A 22,500-nucleotide genomic window follows, 5' to 3' on the forward strand; every position below is an offset into this window, starting at 1 on the left:
CTCTCTGTCTTTCTCTCTCCCTCTCACTCTGTCTCTGTCTGTCTCCCTATCTCTCTCTCTCTCCTTCTCTGTCTCTCTCTCTCCCTCTCCCCCTCTCTCTCTCTCCCTCTCTCTCCCTCCCCCCCTCCTTCTCTGTCTCTCACTGTCTGTCTGTCTCCCTATCTCTCTCTCTCCTTCTCTGTCTCTCTCTCCGTCTCTCTCTCTCCCTCTCTCTCCCTCTCCCCCCCCCCTCTCTCTCCCTCTCTCTCTCTCTCTGCTCACACAGCAGCAGATACAGAAGCAGCCCTTGTTGTGGTGCTCCTGAAGGCACTGCTAATCTGCTCTGTGACTCTGATCCCCCTCAGAGCTTCGGGAATAAAGAGCAGGAGGGAGACTGAGGCTTGGTTTGGGAAGCAGTGGGAGGTTGTGATGGGGAACACTCAGCCTGAGAGGGAGCTGGTGGCTCATTCACCAAGAGCTGCTCAAAGCCTTTCAGGGCAGCAGAGTGAAAGGTCAAAGGGGAAAGAGCAGCTCAGTGATAGGGGGAGGTATGGGATAGTTCTGTCACGATGGGATGAATGACCTCTTTCTGTGCCTGAAGTAGCCAGTGTCACTGTTAGCTCAAAGATAAAAGCTCCCGTTGTGGGGCAGTGAGGGAGGGGGAGGGGGAGGCAGCTGATTGGTCGTCAGCCTCACGGTGGGATAGGAGGTTTGATGAAACTCTCTCAGAAATTCCTGTCGGCTGATTGGCTGCTTTCCCTGTTTTATTCTCATGTTTAAATCCCTCAGGAATGATGACAAACCCAAAGATTATTCTCAGTCCGAGTCGAATCATGGTCGCAGTGGGCAGCTCAGTGCAGTTACAATGTGCCATTGTCAATGGCAGTGTGCAACACCTTGGTGTAACGTGGAATATGGTGACATCAGCTTCCAGCCCTGAGATCCTGACACATTCCCAATCGGATGGGGTTACCAAAGTTCACAGCAACAATAAGAAATTCCAATCTTTCAGAGATCTCAGACATAGCAGCTACATTCTCACCATCAAAGACATAGAGACCAGCGACAATAGACAGTATTATTGTGACATTGTTGGAAAGAACATGCCCACAAGCAGCCAGAGGATTACTGTATCTGTACAAGGTAAGGTATCTTTATATCAGATTTTACACTCACTCCTCTGGAGATCTGCTGCTCAGCACTGGGTCAGTTACATTGCTCTGGGGATCTGTCAGATATCACTGGATCATTCACACTGACCGCTCTGGGAATCTGTCAGATATCACTGGATCATTACTGGAAAATTATCCGATGAAAATATTTGGGTTGAAGCTAGAAGTAAAAAGGGAATGAAATTGTACTGTAAAGCCCCCAACAGTCAGTCAGAGGGAAATCCTCCAATAGTCAGAGTGAAATTGAGGAACAAGTATGTGGAGAGGCCTCGGGTATGTTTAAGAATAATAAGGTTACAAACATAGACAGGGACTAGCAGCATAGTATTAAAGGTTTGGATGGTGAATAATTTGTTAAATGTGTTCAAGAAAATTTTATTTATCAATTTGTAAACTCTCCTACAGGAGATAGAGCAAAACCTGACCTTCTCTTGAGGGATAAGACAGGGCAAGTGACTGAAGTGCGCTTTCAGTCCAGTGATCATAATTATCTCAGCTTTAAACCAATTATGGAAAAGGATAAGCCTGCTATAAAAATAAAACTTTTATCTGGAGTAAGAAACATTTTAATAGGATGAGATAAGAACTTTCTAAAGTTGATTGGAGTAAACTGTTCACACGGAAAGGAAGTTCTGAAAAGTGGAAGGCTTTTGAAAGTGTGACACCTAAGAGGGTCAGAGTCATTATGTTCCATCCTGTTCCTGATAAAACAAAGGCAAGGCTGGTATGATTAGAGAACAGTACGTGAATAAAGATATTGGGATAGCCAACAAAAAAGAATCATGTATTAGATACAAACAACTGGTTCAAATCAATGTCTTGAACAATACAAAGAGTGTAGGGCCATTGTTAAGAGGGAGATCAGGAAGGCAAACACAGGATATGAGATAGCCTCGGTAAATAAGGCAATGCATCATCCAAAGAGATTCTAACAGCAAGTACACTGTTTGGATACTGACGTGGAGGGTGGACCTCTCAGGGGAAAGCCACAGTGGTCAGGTCTGTGGCACTGAGCCTGCTCTGTGACTCAGAGGAGGGGGGAGAATAGGAGAGCGATAGTGGTAGGACATTCAGTGGTGAGGGAAACAGACAGGAGATCCTGTGGTCATGAACGAGACTCCTGATGGTACCAGGGTCCTCCCGGGTGCCAGAGTCAGGGATATCTCAGATCGAGTCCACAGGATGCTTAAAGGGGAGGGAGGGCAGCCAGAAGTTGTGGTACACATTGGTACCAATAACAGAGGTAAGGAAAGGGAGGAGAACCTGAAAAGGGAATGTACAGAGTTAGGTTAGAAGCTAGAAGGCAGGATGAGCAGTGTAGTAATCTCCAAATTGTTACCGGTGCCATGAGGCTAGGAATAGAGAGCGAATGCAGCTGAACACGTGGCAACAGGGCTGGTCTAGGAAGGAGGGCTACAGATATGTGGATCATTGGGATGCCTTCTGGGGACCTGTACAAGAGGGACAGGTTGCACCTGAACCAGAGGGGCACCAATATCCTGGATGGGAGGTTTGCTAGAGCTCTTCAGGAGGGTTTAATGGCAGGAGGCTAGGAACCAGAGCTCCGGATCAGAGGAAGGGGGTAGCTGGTAAACAGGCAGGCACAGCATGCAGAGAGTCTGTGAGGAGAGATAGGGCAAAGGTGCAGTCAGTGTGATGGGTTGAAGTGTGTGTATTTTAATGCGAGCAGTATCAGGAATAAGGGTGATGAACTTAGAGCTTGGATCAGTACTTGGAATGATGATGATGTGGCTATTACAGAGGCTTGGATATCACAGGAGCAGGAATGGTTGTTGGATGTTCTGGGGTTTAGATGTTTCAAAAGGAATTGGGGGGGGTGGGGAGAAAAAGAGGATGGGGAGTGGCATTGCTAATCAGGGATAGTATCCCAGCTGCAGAAAGGGAGGTTGTTGAGGAGGGTTTGTCTACAGAGTCAGTGTGGATGGAAGGCAGAAACAGGAAAGGAGCAGGCACTTTATCAGGAGGTTTCTACAGGCCCCTCAGTACCAACAGAGACACAGGGGGGCAGAGTTTGGAAAGGTGCAGAAATAACAGGGTTGTTGTCATGGGTGAGGCTGCAAAGATCATCACCAAAGGCACGGCAACCTCTTCCCTCGCTTCCTGTAGTAACCTTGGGTATATCCCGTCTGGCCCAGGGGATTTATCTGTCCTTATGTTTTTCAAAATTTTCAGCACATCCTCCTCCTTAACATTAACCTGTTTGAGCATAACAGCCTGTTTCACGCTGTCCTCACAAACGACAAGGTCCCTCTCACGAGTCAATACTGAAGCAAAGAATGCATTAAGAACCTCCCCTACCTCCTCCTACTCCAGGTACAAGTTCCCTCCACTACCCCCTGATCGGCCCTACCTTCACTCTGGCCATCCTCTTGTTCCTCACAAAAGTGTAGAACACCTTAAGGCTTTCCTTAATCCTACCCCCAAAGCTTTTTCATGCCCCCTTCCAGCTCTTCTCAGTCTATTCTTCAGTTCCTTCCTGGCTACTTTGTAACCCACGAGAGCCCTGTCTGATCCTTGCTTCCTCAACCTTAGCTGAAAATGTGTTGCTGGAAAAGCGCAGCAGGTCAGGCAGCATCCAAGGAGCAGGAGAGTCGACGTTTCGGGCATGAGCCCTTCATCAGGAATCATGCCCGAAACGTCGAATCTCCTTCTCCTTGGATGCTGCCTGACCTGCTGCGCTTTTCCAGCAACACATTTTCAGCTCTGATCTCCAGCATCTGCAGACCTCATTTTCTACTAGGGAAGTTAAACCCTTGTTCAAGAAAGGGAATAGGAATAATCCCGGGAATTCTAGACCAGTCAGTCACATGTCTGTTGTGGGTAAAGTATTGGAGAAGATTCTGAGAGACAGGATTTATGATTACTTGGAAAACCATAGTTTGATTAGAGATAGTCAGTGTGACTTTGTGAGGGACAGGTCATGTCTCACAAGCCTTATTGAAACCTTTGAGGATATGACAAAACACATTGATGAAGGTAGAGCAGTGGCTATGGTGTACATGGATTTTAACAAGGTGTTTGGAATGGTTCCCCACGGTAGGCTCATTCAGAACGTAAGGAGGCATGTGATGCAGGATACAGAACTGGCTGGTCTATAGAAGACAGAGGGTGGTGGTAGATGGAAAGAATTCAGCCTGGAGCTCGGTGACCAGTGGTGTTCCACAGGGATCAGTTCTGGGATCTCTGCTCTTTATGATTATTATAAGTGACTTGGATGAGGAAGTGGAAGGGTGGGTTAGTAAGTTTGCCAATGGGACAGAGGTTGTTGGAGTTGTGGATAGTGTGGAGGGTTGTTGTAGGTTGCAATGGGACATTGACAGGATACAGAGCTGGACTGAGAAGTGGCAGATGGAGTTCAACCTGGAAAAGTGTGAAGTGATTCATTTTGGAAGGTTGAATTTGAATGCAGAATACAGGATTAGAGGCAGGATTCTTGGCATTGTGGAGGAACAGAGGGATCTTGGAGACCATATCCATAGACCCCTCAAAGTTGCTACCAAAGGTGATAGGGTTGTTAAGAAGGCATATGGTGTGTTGGCTTTCATTAGAAGGGGGATTGAGTTTAAGAGCCGTGAGTTTATGCTGCAACTCTGTAGCGCCCTGGTTAGACCACACTTAGAATTGTTCAGTTCTGGTCACCTCATTATAGAAACAATATAGATGCTTTAGAGAGGGTGCAGAGGAGATTTCCCAGGATGTTGCCTGGACTGGAGGGTGTGTCTTATGAAGAAAAGTTGAGAGAGCTAGAGCTTTTCTCATTGGAGTGAAGAAGGATGAGAGGTGACTTGATAGAGGTGTACAAGATGATGAGAGGCAGAGATAGAGTGGATAGCCAGAGGATGGAAATGACTATCATGTGAAGGCATAATATTAAGGGGATTGGAGGAAGGTTTAGGGGAGATGTCAGAGGTGGGTTCTTTACACAGAGAGTGGGGGGTGTGTGGAATTCACTGCCGACAGTGGTAGCAGAGTCAGAGACATTAGGGGCATTTAAGTGACTCTTGGAGAGGCACATGGATGATAGTAAAATGTAGGGTTTGTAGGTTAGTCTGATCTTAGAGTAGGATAGAAGGTCAGCATAGCATTGAGGGCTGAAGGGCCTGTACTGTGCTGTACTGTTCTCTGTCCTAGGTTCTATTAAGTTCATTAAGAGCAAGACAGAAATGAGAGAAAAAGTTGGGCTTCTTAAAGATCAAAGATGTGCTGTCTTTGTGTTGAACCTCAGGAGATGATATCAAATGAATATTTTGTGACAATTTTTAATGTGGAGAAAGAAATGGAGACCAGAGAACTCAGGGAAATAAATATTGATGTTTTGGAAACAATCCACATTTATAGAAGAGGAGGTGCTGGAGGTCTTAGAAAACATAAAGTTGGATAAATCTTCAGGACTTGATCCAGTGTATCTCAGGACTTTGTAGTTAGGGAGGAAATTAAGGACCCTCACAGAAATATTTATTTCAACTGTAACCACGGGTGAGATGCTGACAGAGTCATACAGCACTAAAACAGACCCTTTGGTCCAACCAGCCCATGCTAAGCATAATCCCAAACTAAACCAGACCCCCTGCCTGCTCCTCACCCACATCCCTCCAAACCTTCTCTATTCATGTGATTATCCAAATGTCTTTTGAATGTTGTAACTGTACCCACATCCACCACTTCCTCAGGAAGTTCAGTCCACACACGAAACATTCTCTGTAAAAAAAAAATTTGCCCCTCATGTCTTTTTAAAATCTCCTTTCTCTTAGCTTAAAAATATATCCTCTAGTCTTGAAATCCCACACCTTGGGAAAAAACAGCCGCCATTCACCTTATCGCTCCCCACACGATTTTTTAATGTTCTGTCTCTGTTTAAGAGGGATGTAAGGAGAAGCCTGGGAACTATAGGCCTGTGAGTCTGACTGTGCTGCTGGGTAAGTTGTTGGAGGTGATTCTGAAAGATAACATTTACATGTAATTGGAGAGGCAAGGAATGATCAGGGATATTCGGAATGGTTTTGTGCAAAGGTAAACATGTCTTACAAACTTGATTGAGTTTTTTGAGGAAGTAACCAAGAGAATTGATGAATACAGAACAGGAGACATTGCTTGGAGTTTAGTGAAGCTTTTGACATGGTTCCACATTGTACACTAATTAGGAAGGTTTGATCACATGGAATTCAGATTGAGCTTGCAATCGGATAGAAAATTGCTTACCGGCAGCAGACAGAGGGGGATGGTGAGTGTTACACACGGTCAGACACTGGATCTGCTTCTGTTTGTCATTATAAAAATGACTTAGGTGAGAATATAGAAGGACATGGTTAGTAAGTTTGCAGATGGCACCAAGATTGGTGATACAGTGGACAGTGAAGAAGGTTACTTAAAATTACAGAGATCTTGATCAATTGGGTCAGTGGGCTGAAGAGTGGGAGATGGAGTTTAATTTGGACAAATGTAAGGTATTGCATTTGGTAAAACAAAAAAGAGTTTGTGTAATTAAAAGTGGGGTCCTGGGTAGTGTTGTACAATAAAGAGAAGCCTGTGTCCCAGTTAGACAGGATAGTTCAGAAGATGTTCAGCATGCTTCCCTTCATTGGTCAGACCTTTGAGTACAGGAGTTGGGACGTTATGTTGAGGCTGTACAGGACATTGGTGAGGCCTCTTCTGGAATACTGTGCCCAGTTCTGGTCGCCCAGTTATCAGAAGGATATTATTAAACTGGAGAAGTTTCAGAAAAGATTTCCCAGCATGGTGCTAGAAATGAAAAGCCACATTAAAAGGAGAGGTTGGATAGGCTGGGACTATTTTCACTGGAATGTAGGAGGTTGAGTGGTGACCTTACACAAGTTTATAAAATCATGAGGTGAATGGCAGGTGTTTTTTCCCTAGGGTGGGGAATTTTGAGACAGAGAGTATATTTTTAAGGTGACAGTGGTTAGAGCTAAAACATTCAAGAAGGAGTTTGATGTCATTCTGAGGGCTGCTGGACTGAAAGTGGGAACAAGGTGCTGAGATTGATGCTCAGCCATGATCATATTGAATGGTGGAGCAGGCTCGAAGGGCTGAATGGCCTCCTCCTGCTGCTAATTCCCATATTTCCGTGTTTCACTGTGTTTTACTGCACATCTGTCCTGTCACAGAGCAGGCACCAGCTCCCAGATCGAAGCAGTCTGTGCCTGTTCCCTCACTCTCCTGGTGCTCCCTCACTCTCACCCTCCCTGGATACTCACAGCGTCCGTCTCTTGCCCTGTCTTTTTGGGGATTGTTCCCCAGGACCGAGCTAACAGGCTCAGAGTCCATCTGTCTTGCCTTACTAGGCCTTTCTCTGTATTGATGCCTGTGGAGTTATTTCCTGTATTTTCTAAACTCCCAAACCAAAGGCTTTTGTTTAATTGCTGTCTTTGACCCTGTTTGTTTCTTAACCAGACCAGGGTTCCCTGGGTTTGTTGTTCCTCCATTTCACCGTAAAAGGAACACATTGGGCCTGTAATGCTGCCAATTCCATTTTGAATGGGGAGAAAGTGGATTCCTGAAGAAGGGCTTTTGCCCGAAACGTCGACTCTCCTGCTCCTTGGATGCTGCCTGACCTGCTGCGCTTTTCCAGCAACACATTTTCAATTCCATTTTGAATGCCTACTATTGTTCTCAGTCAATTTACCCAGAAGTTACTGCTCCCGGCCTACATTGGACAGATCTTGCCTTATTTCATTAAAAGCTGCCTGTCCACAGTCCAAAGTCCTTTTTCAGGTACCATTGTCCTCCATCTCCTTGACATGTGTAAAACTGACAGTTCAAAGTTTGTGAGAAGATTTGTAGCTCGGGTGCTCGTTGTTGTGGTTTTGTTCGCCGAGCTGGGAGTTTTCCTTGCAAGCCTTTCGTCCCCTTTCTAGGTGACATCTTCAGTGCTTGGGCGTCTCCTGTGAAGCGCTTCTGTGCTGATTCCTCCAGCATTTATATTGGTTTGAATCTGCCGCTTCCGGTTGTCAGTTGCTGTCCGCTGCAGTGGCCGGTATATAGGGTCTAGGTCGATGTGTCTGTTAATCGACTTTGTGGATGAGTGCCATGCCTCTAGGAATTCCCTGGCTGTTCTCTGGCCTGTCCTATAGTAGTGTTGTCCCAATCGAATTCATGTTGTTTGTCATCTGAGTGTATGGCTACTAGGGATAGCTGGTCGTGTCGTTTCGTGCCTGGTTGGTGTTCATGGATGTGGGTTGTTTGCTGTCTTCCTGTTTGTCCTATGTAGTGTTTTGTGCAGTCCTTGCATGGGATTTTGTAAACTACGTTGGTTTTGCTCATGCTGGGTATCGGGTCCTTTGTCCTGGTGAGTTGTTGTCTGAGAGTGGCTGTTGGTTTGTGTGCTGTTATGAGTCCTAGTGGTCGCAGCAGTCTGACTGTCAGTTCAGAAATGCTCCTGATGTATGGTAGTGTGGCTAGTCCTTTGGGTTGTGGCATGTCCTCATTTCGTTGTCTTTCCCTTAGGCATCTGTTGATGAAATTATGCGGGTATCTGTTTTTAGTGAATACTTTGTATAGGTGTTCTTCTTCCTCTTTTCGTAGTTCTGGTGTACTGCAGTGTGTTGTGGCCCTTTTGAATAATGTCCTGATGCAACTTCGTTTGTGTGTGTTGGGGTGGTTACTTTCATACTGAGAAACCTACAAAAAAACGGACAGATAACCAGGTCTGACCTACAAAGAATGAAATCGGAAAGCAACAACACCCCCAGACTCTATGGACTACCTAAAGTACACAAACCAGACATCCCACTCAGACCCATAGTATCACTACCAGGAACACAATCACACAAACTGGCTAAAGAGCTACAGCAGAAACTGAAACACCTGATCAGAGGATCCAGACACTCTATACAGTCAACACAGGAATTCTTGGACATCATCAGAAATATACACATAGACAAGAAAGAAACTATGGTCTCATTCGATGTAACGGCACTGTTCACCTCTATTGACAAAACCCTAGCCAGAGAAATAATATCCAACCTGCTGGACATACAGAACAGACAACAGGACATTGAACCTATTAACAAAGACGGCATACTTAAACTACTGGACCTGTGCCTCACAACACACTTCACGTTCAACAACCAGATATACGAACAAATCAACGGAACACACATGGGCTCACCGATCTCTGGACTCATAGCAGAAGCAGCAATGCAAAGGTTAGAAAAAACAGTTTTAACACAATTACAACCCAACCTCTGGGTCAGATATGTAGATGATACCTTTGTAATCATTAAAAACACAGAAATAGAGAACACACACCGGATCATCAACGCCACACTCACAGGAATCCGATTCACGAGAGAGGAAGAAAAGGACAACCAGCTCCCATTCCTAGACGTGATGGTACAGAGAACACCGAACAGAGAATTCAGCACGAAGGTATACAGGAAAGCCACACACACAGACCAAGTCCTGAACTATGAAAGCAACCACCCCAACACACACAAACGAAGTTGCATCAGGACACTATTCAAAAGGGCCACAACACACCGCAGCACACCTGAACTACAAAAAGAGGAAGAAGAACACCTATACAAGGTATTCAACAAAAACGGATACCCACGCAACTTTATCAACAGATGCCTAAGGGAAAGACAACGAAATGAGGACATGCCACAACCCAAAGGACTAGCCACACTACCATACATCAGGTGCATTTCTGAACTGACAGCCAGACTACTGCGTCCACTAGGACTCATAACAGCACACAAACCAACAGCCACTCTCAGACAACAACTCACCAGGACAAAGGACCCGATACCCAACATGAGCAAAACCAACGTAGTTTACAAAATCCCATGCAAGGACTGCACAAAACACTACATAGGACAAACAGGAAGACAGCTAACAACCCCCATCCATGAACACCAACTAGCCACGAAACGACACGACCAGCTATTCTTAGTAGCCACACACACAGATGACAAACAACATGGATTTGATTGGGACAACACCACTATTATAGGGCAGGCCAAACAGAGAACAGCCAGGGAATTCCTAGAGGCATGGCACTCATCCACAAATTCGATTAACAGACACATCGACCTAGACCCTATATACCGGCCACTGCAGCGGACAGCAACTGACAACCGGAAGCGGCAGATTCAAACCAATATAAATGCTGGAGGAATCAGGAGGCTCCCAAGCACTGAGGATGTCACCTAGAAAGGGGACGAAAGGTTTGCAAGAAAAACTCCCAGCTCGGTGAACAGAACCATAAAACTGACAGTGTTATAGTCATGGTCACTAAAATACTCCTATTGTCACCATGGATACCAGCCTGGCTTCCCTCACCTGGATTAGGTCCTCGTGCCACACCAAGTGCTGAATCTTCCACACATCGATATCAAAAGCTCTCCTGAGTTCATCTCAGAGAGGTGATGGTGTGGTGGTATTATTAATCTAGGGACCCCGCCTCACAGCTTCAGGGACCCGGGTTTAATTCCAGCCTTGGGTGACTGTCTGTGTGGAGTTTACATATTCTGCCCCTGGCTGTGTGGGTTACCTCCTATGGTCCAAAGATGCACAGATTAGGATGGATTACCAAATTGTCTGAGTTCAGGGATGGGTAGGTTCGGTGCATTAGCCATGGGAAATGCAGGGATAGGGTATGTTGTGGGTCTGGGTGGGATGTTCTTCAGAGGGTTGGTATGGACTAATTGGGCCAAATGGCCTGTTTCTACACTTGTAGTGTTTCTATAAAAAAAGACCCAGCTAATGTTCTGGAGACTGTGTTCAAATCCTGCAGGGGCAGATGGTGGAATTTAAATTCAACAACAATTTGGAATTAAGAGTCTAATGGTAACCATAAAACCACTGTCAGATTGTTAGGAAAAACCCATCGGGGTCACTCATGTCCTTTAGGGAAGGAAACTGCCATCCATACCTGGTCTAGCCTCCACGTGACTCCAGACCCACAGCTGTCCTCAGGCCCAGACAGCCTGTGAATGACTGCTTGGAATTTCCACGTTCTCAGGCCCCTTTACAGTATTGTTATCCCGGCATTGTTATCCCGGTGTTGTTATCCCGGTATTGTTATCCCGATGTTGTTACCCCTGTATTGTTATCCCGGCATTGTTATCCTGGTATTGTTAACCCGGTATTGTTACCCCGGTGTTGTTATTCCAGTGTTGTTATCCCGGCGTTGTTAAGGAGTTGCCATGGGCACCCGCATGGGCCCCAGCTATGCCTGTCTCTTTGTAGGATATGTGGAACAGTCCATCTTCCGCAACTACACTGGCACCACCCCCCACCTTTTCCTCCGCTACATCGATGACTGTATCGGCGCTGCCTCGTGCTCCCACGAGGAGGTTGAACAGTTCATCCACTTTACTAACACCTTCCATCCCGACCTCAAATTCACCTGGACTGTCTCAGACTCCTCCCTCCCCTTCCTAGACCTTTTCATTTCTAGCTCGGGCGACCGAATCAACACAGACATCTACTATAAACAGACTAACTCCTACAGCTACCTGGACTACACCTCCTCCCACCCTGCCCCCTGTAAAAACGCCATCCCATATTCCCAATTCCTTTGTCTCCGACGCATGTGCTCCCAGGAGGACCAGTTCCAACACTGCACAGCCCAGATAGCGTCCTTCTTCAAGGACCGCAGATTCCCCCCAAACGTGATCGACGATGCCCTCCACCGCATCTCCTCCACTTCCCGCTCCTCCGCCCTTGAGCCCCGCTCCTCCAACCGCCACCAAGACAGAACCCCACTGGTTCTCACCTACCACCCCACCAACCTCCGTATACAGCGTATCATCCGCCGTCATTTCCGCCACCTCCAAATGGACACCACCACCAAGGATATATTTCCCTCCCCTCCCCTATCAGCGTTCCGCAAAGACCACTCCCTCCGTGACTCCCTCGTCAGGTCCACACCCCCCACCAACCCAACCTCCACTCCCGGCACCTTCCCCTGCAACCGCAAGAAATGCAAAAGTTGCGCCCACACCTCCTCCCTTACTTCTCTCCAAGGCCCCAAGGGATCCTTTCATACCCGCCACAAATTCACCTGCACCTCCACACACATCATTTACTGCATCCGCTGCACCCGATGTGGCCTCCTCTATATTGGGGAGACAGGCCGCCTACTTGCAGGGCGTTTCAGAGGACACCTCTGGGACACCCGGACCAACCAACCCAACCAGCCCGTGGCTCAACAATTTAACTCCCCCTCCCACTCCACCAAGGACATGCAGGTCCTTGGACTCCTCCATCGCCAGACCACACGACGGTTGGAGGAAGAGCGCCTCATCTTCCACCTGGGAACCCTCCAACCACAAGGGATGAACTCAAATTTCTCCAGTTTCCTCATTTCCCCTCCCCTCACCTTGTCTCAGTCAAATCCCTCGAACTCAGCACCACCTTCCTAACCTGCAATCTTCTTCCTGACCTCTCCGGCCTATCACCCTCACCTTGACCTCTTTCCACCTATCGCATCTCCATCGCCCCTCCCCCAAGTTCCTCCTCCCTACCTTTTATCTTAGCCTGCCTGGACACACTTTCCTCATTCCTGAAGAAGGGCTCATGCCCGAAACGTCGATTCTGCTGCTCCTTGGATGCTGCCTAACCTGCTGCACTTTTCCAGCAACACATTTTCACCCCAGTGTTGTTATCGCGGTATTGTTATCCCGGCATTGTTATCCTGGCGTTGTTGTCCCGGTATTTTTATCACCATATTGTTATCCCAGTATTGTTATCCCAGCATTGTTACCCCGGCATTGTTACCCTGATATTGTTATCCCGGTTTTGTTATCCCGGTATTGTTATCCCGGCATTGTTATCCCGGCATTGTTATCTCAGTGTTGTTATCCCGGTGTTGTTATCCCAGAATTGTTATCCCGGTGTTGTTATCCCGGTATCATTACCCTGGTAATGTTATCCCAGTATTGTTATTCCGGTTTTGTTATCCCGGTATTGATATCACCATATTGTTACCCCGGTATTGTTATCCCGGTGTTGTTACCCGGTGTTGTTATTCCGGTATTTGTTACCACAGTATTGTTATCCCGGTATTAGATTAGATTACTTACAGTGTGGAAACAGGCCCTTCGGCCCAACAAATCCACACCGACCCGCCGAAGCGCAACCCACCCATACCCCTACATTTACCCCTTACCTAACACTACGGGCAATTTAGCATGGCCAATTCACCTGACCCGCACATCTTTGGACTGTGGGAGGAAACCGGAGCACCCGGAGAAAACCCACGCAGACACGGGGAGAACGTGCAAACTCCACACAGTCAGACGCCTGAGTCGGGAACTGAACCCGGGTCTCAGGCGCTGTGAGGCAGCAGTGCTAACCACTGTGCCACCGTGCCGCCCCAAATTGTTATCCCAGTATTGTTATCCCGGTATTATTACCCCAGTATTGTTACCCCGGTATTGTTATTACAGTATTGTTATCCCGGTGTCGTTATCCCGGTATCATTACCCTAGTATTGTTATTCCAGTATCGGTACCCCGGTAATGTTATCCCAGTATTGTTATCCCGGTATTGTTATTCCGGTTTTGTTATCCCGGTATTGATATCACCATATTGTTACCCCGGTATTGTTATCCCGGTATTGTTATCCCGGTGTTGTTATTCCGGTATTTGTTACCACAGTATTGTTATCCCAGTATTAGATTTGATTAGATTAGATTACTTACAGTGTGGAAACAGGCCCTTCGGCCCAACAAGTCCACACCGACCCGCCGAAGCGCAACCCACCCATACCCCTATATTTACCTCTTACCTAACACTACGGGTAATTTAGCATGGCCAATTCACCTGACCCGCACATCTTTGGGCTGTGGGAGGAAACTGGAGCACCCGGAGGAAACCCACGCAGACACGGGGAGAACGTGCAAACTCCACACAGTCAGACGCCTGAGTCGGGAACTGAACCCGGGTCTCAGGCGCTGTGAGACAGCAGTGCTAACCACTGTTCCACCATGCCACCCCAAATTGTTATCCCGGTATTATTATCCCGGTATTGTTACCCCAGTATTGTTATCCCAGTATTGTTATGCCGGTATTATTATCCTGGTATTATTACCCCGGTATTGTTATTACAGTATTGTTATCCCGGTGTTGTTATCCCGGTATCATTACCCTAGTATTGTTATCCCAGTATTGTTATCCCAGTGTTGTTATCCCAGTATCGGTACCCCGGTAATGTTGTCCCAGTATTGTTATCCCGGTATTGTTATCCTGGTATTGTTATCCCGGCATTGTTACCCCGGTACTGTGACCCTGGTATTGTTGCCCTGGTGTTGTTATCCCGGTATTGTTATCACCGTATTGTTACCCCAGTGTTGTTATCCCGGTGTTGATATCACCGTTTTGTTATCCTGGTGTTGTTTTCGCGGTATTGTTACCCCGGCATTGTTACCCCGGTGTTGTTATTCCGGTTTTGTTATCGCGGAATTGTTGCCCCAGTATTGTTATCCCGGTATTGTTATCTTGGCATTGTTACACCGGCATTGTTACCCCAGTATTGTTATCCCGGCATTGTTATCCTGGCATTGTTGTCCCAGTATTTTTATCACCGTATTGTTATCCCAGTATTGTTATCCCAGCATTGTTACCCCGGCATTGTTACCCTGATATTGTTATTCCGGGTTTGTTATCCCGGTTTTGTTATCCCGGTATTGTTATCCCGGTATTGTTATCCTGGCATTGTTATCTCAGTGTTGTTATCCCTGTATTGTTACCCGGTATTGTTATCCCGATATTGTTATCACCGTATTGTTACCCCGGTGTTGTTACCCTGGTGTTGTTATCCCGGTAGTGTTAACCTGGTGTTGTTATCCCAGAATTGTTATCCCGGTGTTGTTATCTCAGTGTTGTTGTCCCTGTATTGTTATCCCAGCATTGTTATCCTGGTATTGTTATCACCGTATTGTTATACCAGTGTTGTTATCCCGGTGTCGTTATCCCGATGTCGTTATCCCGGTATCGTTACCCCAGTATTGTTACACTGGTATTGTAATTCCGTTGTTGTTATCCTGGTATTGTTATCCCGGCATTGTTATCCCGGTATTGTTATCCCGGTATTATTGTCCCGGTGTTGTTATCCAGGTACTGTTATCCTAGTGTTGTTACCCCAGTACAGTTATCCCAGTGTTGTGATCCCGACATTGTTATCCTGGTATTGTTATCCTGGTGTTGTTACCCCGGAATTGTTACCTTGGAATTGTTACCCCGGAATTGTTATTCCGGTATTGTTATTCCGGCGTTGTTACCCTGGTGTTGTTATCCCAGTGTTGTTATTCCGGTATTTGTTATCACAGTATTGTTATCCCGGTATTGTTACCCCGGTGTTGTTATCCCGGTGTTGTTATCCCAGTGTTGTTATTCCGGTATTTGTTATCCCAGTGTTGTTATCCCGGTATTGTTACTCTGGTAGTGTTATCCTGGTATTGTTATCCCACTGTTGCTATCCCGGTGTTGTTATCCCAGTACTGTTATACTGGTAATGTTATCCCGGTATTGTTACCCTGGCATTGTTACCCCATTATTGTTATTCCGGTTTTGTTATCCCGGTATTGATATTACCGTATTTTTACCCCGGTGTTGTTATTCCAGTGTTGATATCACCGTATTATTATCCCGGTGTTGTTATCGCGGTATTGTTAGCCCGGTATTATTACCCCTGCATTGTTACCCCGGTATTGTTATTCCGGTTTGTTATCCCGGTATTGTTATCACCGTATTGTTAACCCGGTGTTGTTATTCCAGTGTTGTTATCACCATAATGTTATCCCGGTGTTGTTACCCAGGTATTGTTACCCCGGTTTGGTTATTCTGGTTTTGGTATCCTGGTATTGTTATCCCACTGTTGCTATCCCGGTGTTGTTATCCCGGTATTGTTATCCCGGTATTGTTAGCCCAGTATTGTTACCCCGGTAATGTTATCCCGGTATTGTTATCCCGGTGTTGTTTTCGCGGTATCGTTAGCCTGGTATTGTAACTCCGGCATTGTTACCCCGGTTTTGTTATCCCGGTATTGTTATCCCGATATTATTAGCCCAGTATTGTTACCCCGGTATTGTTATCCCGGTGTTGTTAGCCCAGTATTGTTACCCCGGTAATGTTATCCCGGTATTGTTATCCCGATATTATTAGCCCAGTATTGTTATCCCGGTGTTGTTATCGCGGTATTGTTAGCCTGGTATTGTAACTCCGGCATTGTTACCCCGGTTTTGTTATCCCGGTATTGTTATCACCGTATTGTTACCCCGGTATTGTTACCCCAGAATTGTTACCCCAGTATTGCTATCCCGGTTTCGTTATATCGGCATTGTTACCCCGGCATTGTTACCTCAGTTTTGTTACCCCGCTATTGTAATCTAGGCATTGTTATCCCGGTATTGTTACCTGGGTATTGTTACTCCGGCATTGATACCCCGGCATTGTTATCCAGGTATTGTTACCCCGGTATTGTTATCCCGGCGTTGTTATCCTGGTGTTGTTATCACCGTATTGTTACCCCAGTGTTGCTACTCCAGTGTTGTTACTCCGGTATTGGTACCCCGGTATTGTTATCCCTGTATTGTTATCCCAGTATTTTTTCTCTGGATTCTTATCCCGGTATTGTTATCCTGGTGATGTTACCCCGGTATTGTTATCACAGTGTCGCTATCCCGGCGTTGTTATCCCCGTATTGTTATCCTGGTATTTCTATCCCTGGATTGTTATCCCGGTATTGTTACCCCGGCATTGTTATCCTGGTATTTTTATCCCAGCATTGTTATCCCTGTGTTGTTATCCCGGTATTGTTATCCTGGCATCGTTATCGCAGTGTTGTTACCCCGGTACTGTGAGCATGGTATTGTTGTCCCCGTATTGTTATCCCGGCATTGTTATCCCAGTGTTGTAATCACCGTATTGTTATCCTGGTTTTGTTACCCCGGCATTGTTACCCCGGCATTGTTACCCTGGCATTGTTATTCCGGTATTGTTATCATTGTATTGTTACCCCGGTGTTGTTATACCGGCGTTGTTATCCCTGTCATTGTTATCCTGGCGTTGTTACCCTGGTACTGTGACCCTGGTGTTGTTATCCCGATATTGATATCCCGGTATTGTTATCCCGGCATTGTTACCTCAGTTTTGTTACCCCGTTATTGTTATCTAGGCATTGTTATCCCGGTATTGTTACCCCGCCATTGTTACCCTGGCATTGTTACCCTGGCATTGTTATCCCGGTATTGTTACCCTGGCATTGTTCCCTGGTATTGTGACCCTGGTATTGTTATTTCGGTATTGCTATCCCGGTATTGTTATCCCGGAATTGTTATCCCCGGTGTTGTTATCCCAGTATTGATATCACCGTATTGTTGCCCCGGTGTTGTTATTGCGGTGTTGTTATTCTGGTTTTATTACCCCGGCATTGTTATCCCGGCATTGTTATCCTGGTGTCTTTATCCCGGCATTGTCACCCTGGTACTGTGACCCTGGTATTGTTATTCTGGTGTTGTTATCCCGGTGTTGTTACCCCAGAATTGTTATCCCGGCAATGTTACCCAGATGTTGTTATCCCGGTATTGTTACCCCGGTGTTGTTACCCCAGTGTTGTTATCCCGGTATTGTTTCCCGGCATTGTTATCCCGGTATTGTTTCCAGGCATTGTTGCCCTGGCATTGTTATCCCGGCGTCATTATCCCGGGGTTGTTACCCCGGTACTGTGACCTTGGTATTGTTATCCCGGTATTGTTTCCCAGCATTGTTACCCCAACATTGTTACCCCGGTTTTGGTATTCCGGTTTTGTTATCCCGGCATTGTTATTCTGTTATTGTTATTCTGGTGATGTTACTCCGGTATTGTTATCCCGCTGTTGTTACCCTGGTATTGATACCCCGGAATTGTTATCCCGGCATTGTTATCCCGGCAATGTTATTCCGGCATTGTTATTCCGGTATTGTTATCTCGGTGTTGTTATCACCGTATTGTTACCCCGGTATTGTTATTCCAGTGTTGTTACCCCAGTATTGTTAACTCGGACTTGTTATCCTGGCCTTGTTATCCCGGCAATGTTATACCGGCAATGTTATCCCAGTGTTGTTACCCCGGTATTGTTATCCCGGTGTTGTTACCCCGGTATTGTTATCCCGGTGTTGTTATTCCGGTTTTGTTACCCCAGTATTGTTGCCCGGCATTGTTATCCCGGTATTGTTATCCCGGTATTGTTATCCTGGCTTCGTTATCCCGGCGTTCTTACCCCGGTACTGTGACCCTGGTATTGTTATCCCGGTATTGTTATCCCGGTATTGTTATCCCAGCATTGTTATCCCGGTATTGTTATCCCGGTATTGTAATCCCGGTATTGTAATCACGGCATTGTTATCCAGATATTGTTATCCCAGCATTGTTATCCCGGTTTTGTTATCCCGATATTGTTACCCAAGCATTGTTATCCCGGCGTTGTTATCCTGGTATTGTTATCACAGTATTGTTACCCCAGTGTTGTTGCCCCGGTGTTGTTATCCCAGTGTTGTTATCCCGGTGTTGTTATCCCGGTGTTGTTATCCCGGTGTTGTTCTCACTGTATTGTTACCCAGGTGTTGTTATTCCAGTGTTATTATTCCAATGTTGTTACCCCGGCATTGTTATCCCAGCATCGTTATCCCAGCGTCGTTATCCTGGCGTTGTGACCCTGGTATTGTTATCCCGGGATTTTTATCCCTGTATTTTTATCCCGGTATTGTTACCCCAGCATTGTTACCCCAGAATCGTTAGCCCGGCAATGTTATCCCGGCATTGTTATCCCGGCAATATTATCCCAGCATTGTTATTCCGGTATTGTTATCCCAGTGTTGTTATCACCGTGTTGTTACCCCAGTGTTGTTATACCGGAGTCGTTATTCCGGTTTCGTTACCCCGGTATTGTTGGCCCGGCATTGTGACCCTAGTTTTGATATTCCGGTTTTGTTATCCCTGCATTGTTATTCTGGTATTGTTATTCCGGTGTTGTTATCCCGGTGTTATTATCCTGATATTGTTATCACCGTATTGTTATCCCGGTATTGTTACCCCGGCATTGTTACCCCGGTCTTGTTATTCCAGTTATGTAATCCCGGCATTGTTATCTCGGCATTGTAATCCCGGTATTGTTATCACCGTATTGTTATCCCGGTATTGTTCTCCCGGTGTGGCTTTCCCGGTATCGTTATCCTGGCATTGTTATCCCGGCGTTGTTATCCTGATATTGTTATCAGTGTATTGTTACCCCGGTGTTGTTATTCCAATGTTGTTATTCCGGTACTGTTATCCCAGAATTGTTATCCCGGTATTGTTATCCCGGCATTGTTACCCCAGCATTGTTATCCCGGTTTTGTTATTCCGGTATTGTTACCCCGGCATTGTTATTCCGGTGTCGCGGTAATAGTTTGGCGCACTGACCTGTATACCGCTGAGGCCAAACGCCAGCTCACGGACACCTCCTCTTATCGCCCCCTCGACCATGACCCCACCTCCCACCACCAAACCATCATCTCCCAGACCATCCATGACCTCATCACCTCAGGGGATCTCCCATCCACCGCCTCCAACCTCATAGCCCCACAACCCCGCACCGCCCGTTTCTACCTCCTGCCCAAAATCCACAAACCTGCCTGCCCCGGCCGACCCATTGTCTCAGCCTGCTCCTGCCCCACCGAACTCATCTCCGCGTACCTCGACACGGTTCTATCCCCTTTAGTCCAGGAACTCCCCACCTACGTTCGGGACACCACCCACGCCCTCCACCTCCTCCAGGATTTTCGCTTCCCCGATCCCCAACGCCTTATTTTCACGATGGACATCCAGTCCCTGTACACCTCCATCCCCCATCACGAAGGACTCAAAGCCCTCCGCTTCTTCCTTTCCTGCCGCACCAACCAGTACCCTTCCACTGACACCCTCCTTCGACTGACTGAACTGGTCCTCACCCTGAACAACTTCTCTTTTCAATCCTCGCACTTCCTCCAAACTAAAGGAGTTGCCATGGGCACCCGCATGGGCTCCAGCTATGCCTGCCTCTTCGTAGGATATGTGGAACAGTCCATCTTCCGCAACTACACTGGCACCACCCCCCACCTTTTCCTCCGCTACATCGATGACTGTATCGGCGCTGCCTCGTGCTCCCACGAGGAGGTTGAGCAGTTCATCAACTTTACTAACACCTTCCATCCCGACCTGAAATTCACCTGGACTGTCTCAGACTCCTCCCTCCCCTTCCTAGACCTTTCCATTTCTATCTCCGGCGACCGACTCAACACAGACATCTACTATAAACCGACTGACTCCCACAGCTACCTGGACTACACCTCCTCTCACCCTGCCCCCTGTAAAAACGCCATCCCATATTCCCAATTCCTTCGTCTCCGCCGCATCTGCTCCCGGGAGGACCAGTTCCAACACCGCACAGCTCAGATGGCCTCCTTCTTCAAGGACTGCAGATTCCCCCCAGACGTGATCGACGATGCCCACCACCGCATCTCCTCCACTTCCCACTCCTCTGCCCTTGAGCCCCGCCCCTCCAACTGCCACCAAGACAGAAGCCCACTGGTTCTCACCTACCACCCCACCAACCTCCGTATACAGCGTATCATCCGCCGTCATTTCCGTCACCTCCAAACGGACCCCACCACCAGGGATATATTTCCCTCCCCTCCCCTATCAGCGTTCCACAAAGACCACTCCCTTCGTGACTCCCTCGTCAGGTCCACACCCCCCACCAACCCAACCTCCACTCCCGGCACCTTCCCCTGCAACCGCAGGAAATGTAAAACTTGCGCCCACACCTCCTCCCTCACTTCCCTCCAAGGCCCCAAGGAATCCTTCCAAATCCGCCACAAGTTCACCTGCACCTCCATACACATCATCTATTGCATCCGCTGCACCCGATGTGGCCTCCTCTATATTGGGGAGACGGGCCGCCTACTTGCGGAACGCTTCAGGGAACACCTCTGGGACACCCGGACCAACCAACCCAACCACCCCGTGGCTCAACACTTTAACTCTCCCTCCCACTCCACTGAGGACTCCTCCATCGGCAGAACATAACAACACGACGGTTGGAGGAAGAGCGCCTCATCTTCCGCCTGGGAACCCTCTAACCACAAGGAATGAACTCAGATTTCTCCAGTTTCCTCATTTCCCCTCCCCCCACCTTGTCTCAGTCCCAACCCTCAACTCAGCACCGCCCTCCTAATCTGCAATCTTCTTCCTGACCTCTCCGCCCCCACCCCACTCCGGCCTATCACCCTCACCTTGACCTCCTTCCACCTATCCCATCTCCATCGCCCCTCCCCCAACTCCCTCCTCCCTACCTTTTATCTTAGCCCGCTTGGCACATTCTCCTCATTTCTGAAGAAGGGCTTATGCCCGAAACATCGACTCTCCTGCTCCTCGGATGCTGCCTGACCTGCTGCGCTTTTCCAGCAACACATTTTCAGCTCTGATCTCCAGCATCTGCAGACCTCACTTTTTACTCGAAGATTTTTACCCGGTGTACTGTGACCCTGGCATTGTTACCCCGGCATTGTTACCCCGGTTTTGTTATTCCAGTATTGTTATCCGGGTGTTGTTATCCTGGTATTGTTACCCCAGAATTGTTATCCTGACATTGTTATCCCGGTATTGTTATCCCGGTATGGATATCCAGGTGTTGCTATCTCAATGTTGCTTTTGCAGTATTCTTACCCCTGTATTGATATCCCGGTATTGTTACGCCGGTGTTGTTACCCCCAGTGTTGTTATTCCGGTATTGTTATCCCGGCATTGTTATCCCGGCGTCGTTGTCCCGGCGTTGTTACCCCGGTACTGTTTTCCCAGTATTGTTATTCCGGTATTGTTATCTCAATGTTGTTATCCCGGTGTTGTTATCCCAGAAGGAGGGTTTGGAACAAGAGGGAACACAGTAGGATCAGCCGGACCTCTAACCTTATCCTTGAGAGCATGGTGGCCCAGTGGTTAGCACTGCTGCCTTACAGCGTTAGGGACCCTGGTTCAAGTCCTGCCTCGGGCAGCTGTCTGTGAGGAGGTTGCACGTTCTCCCTGTGTCTGTGTGAGTCCAACTCCCCCACAGGTGGATTGGTCATGTTAAATAGCCCCTAGTGTTAGGTGCATTAGTCAGGGGGATGGGTTACTCTTTGGAGGGTCAGTGTGGACTTGTTGGACCGAAGGGCTGTTTCTATATTGTAGGGAATCTAATCTAATTAGGCAGGAATAAATGTAGAGTAATTGGGGAGGGGAATGGGTATGGGAGGGTTCTCTTTGGAGGGTCAGTGTGGACTTGTTGGGCCGAAGGGCCTGTTTCCACACTGTAAGTAATCTAAG

At 47.3% G+C, this 22,500-nt stretch overlaps 1 protein-coding gene across 2 annotated transcripts in view; it reads left to right on the forward strand.

Moving 5' to 3' along the window:
- LOC132819294 (uncharacterized) overlaps positions 1 to 22,500 on the forward strand; it is a 51,675-nt gene that overhangs the window by 5,191 nt on the left and 23,984 nt on the right. For both annotated transcript variants that reach the window (XM_060830732.1, XM_060830733.1), the window contains exon 2: positions 769 to 1,122. In XM_060830732.1, coding sequence (XP_060686715.1) covers positions 769 to 1,122 — 354 coding nt within the window. The remainder of the gene's footprint in view (positions 1 to 768; positions 1,123 to 22,500) is intronic.

Source organism: Hemiscyllium ocellatum, chromosome 10 (genome assembly GCF_020745735.1).
Source record: "Hemiscyllium ocellatum isolate sHemOce1 chromosome 10, sHemOce1.pat.X.cur, whole genome shotgun sequence".
NCBI classification, from domain to species: Eukaryota; Metazoa; Chordata; class Chondrichthyes; order Orectolobiformes; family Hemiscylliidae; genus Hemiscyllium; species Hemiscyllium ocellatum.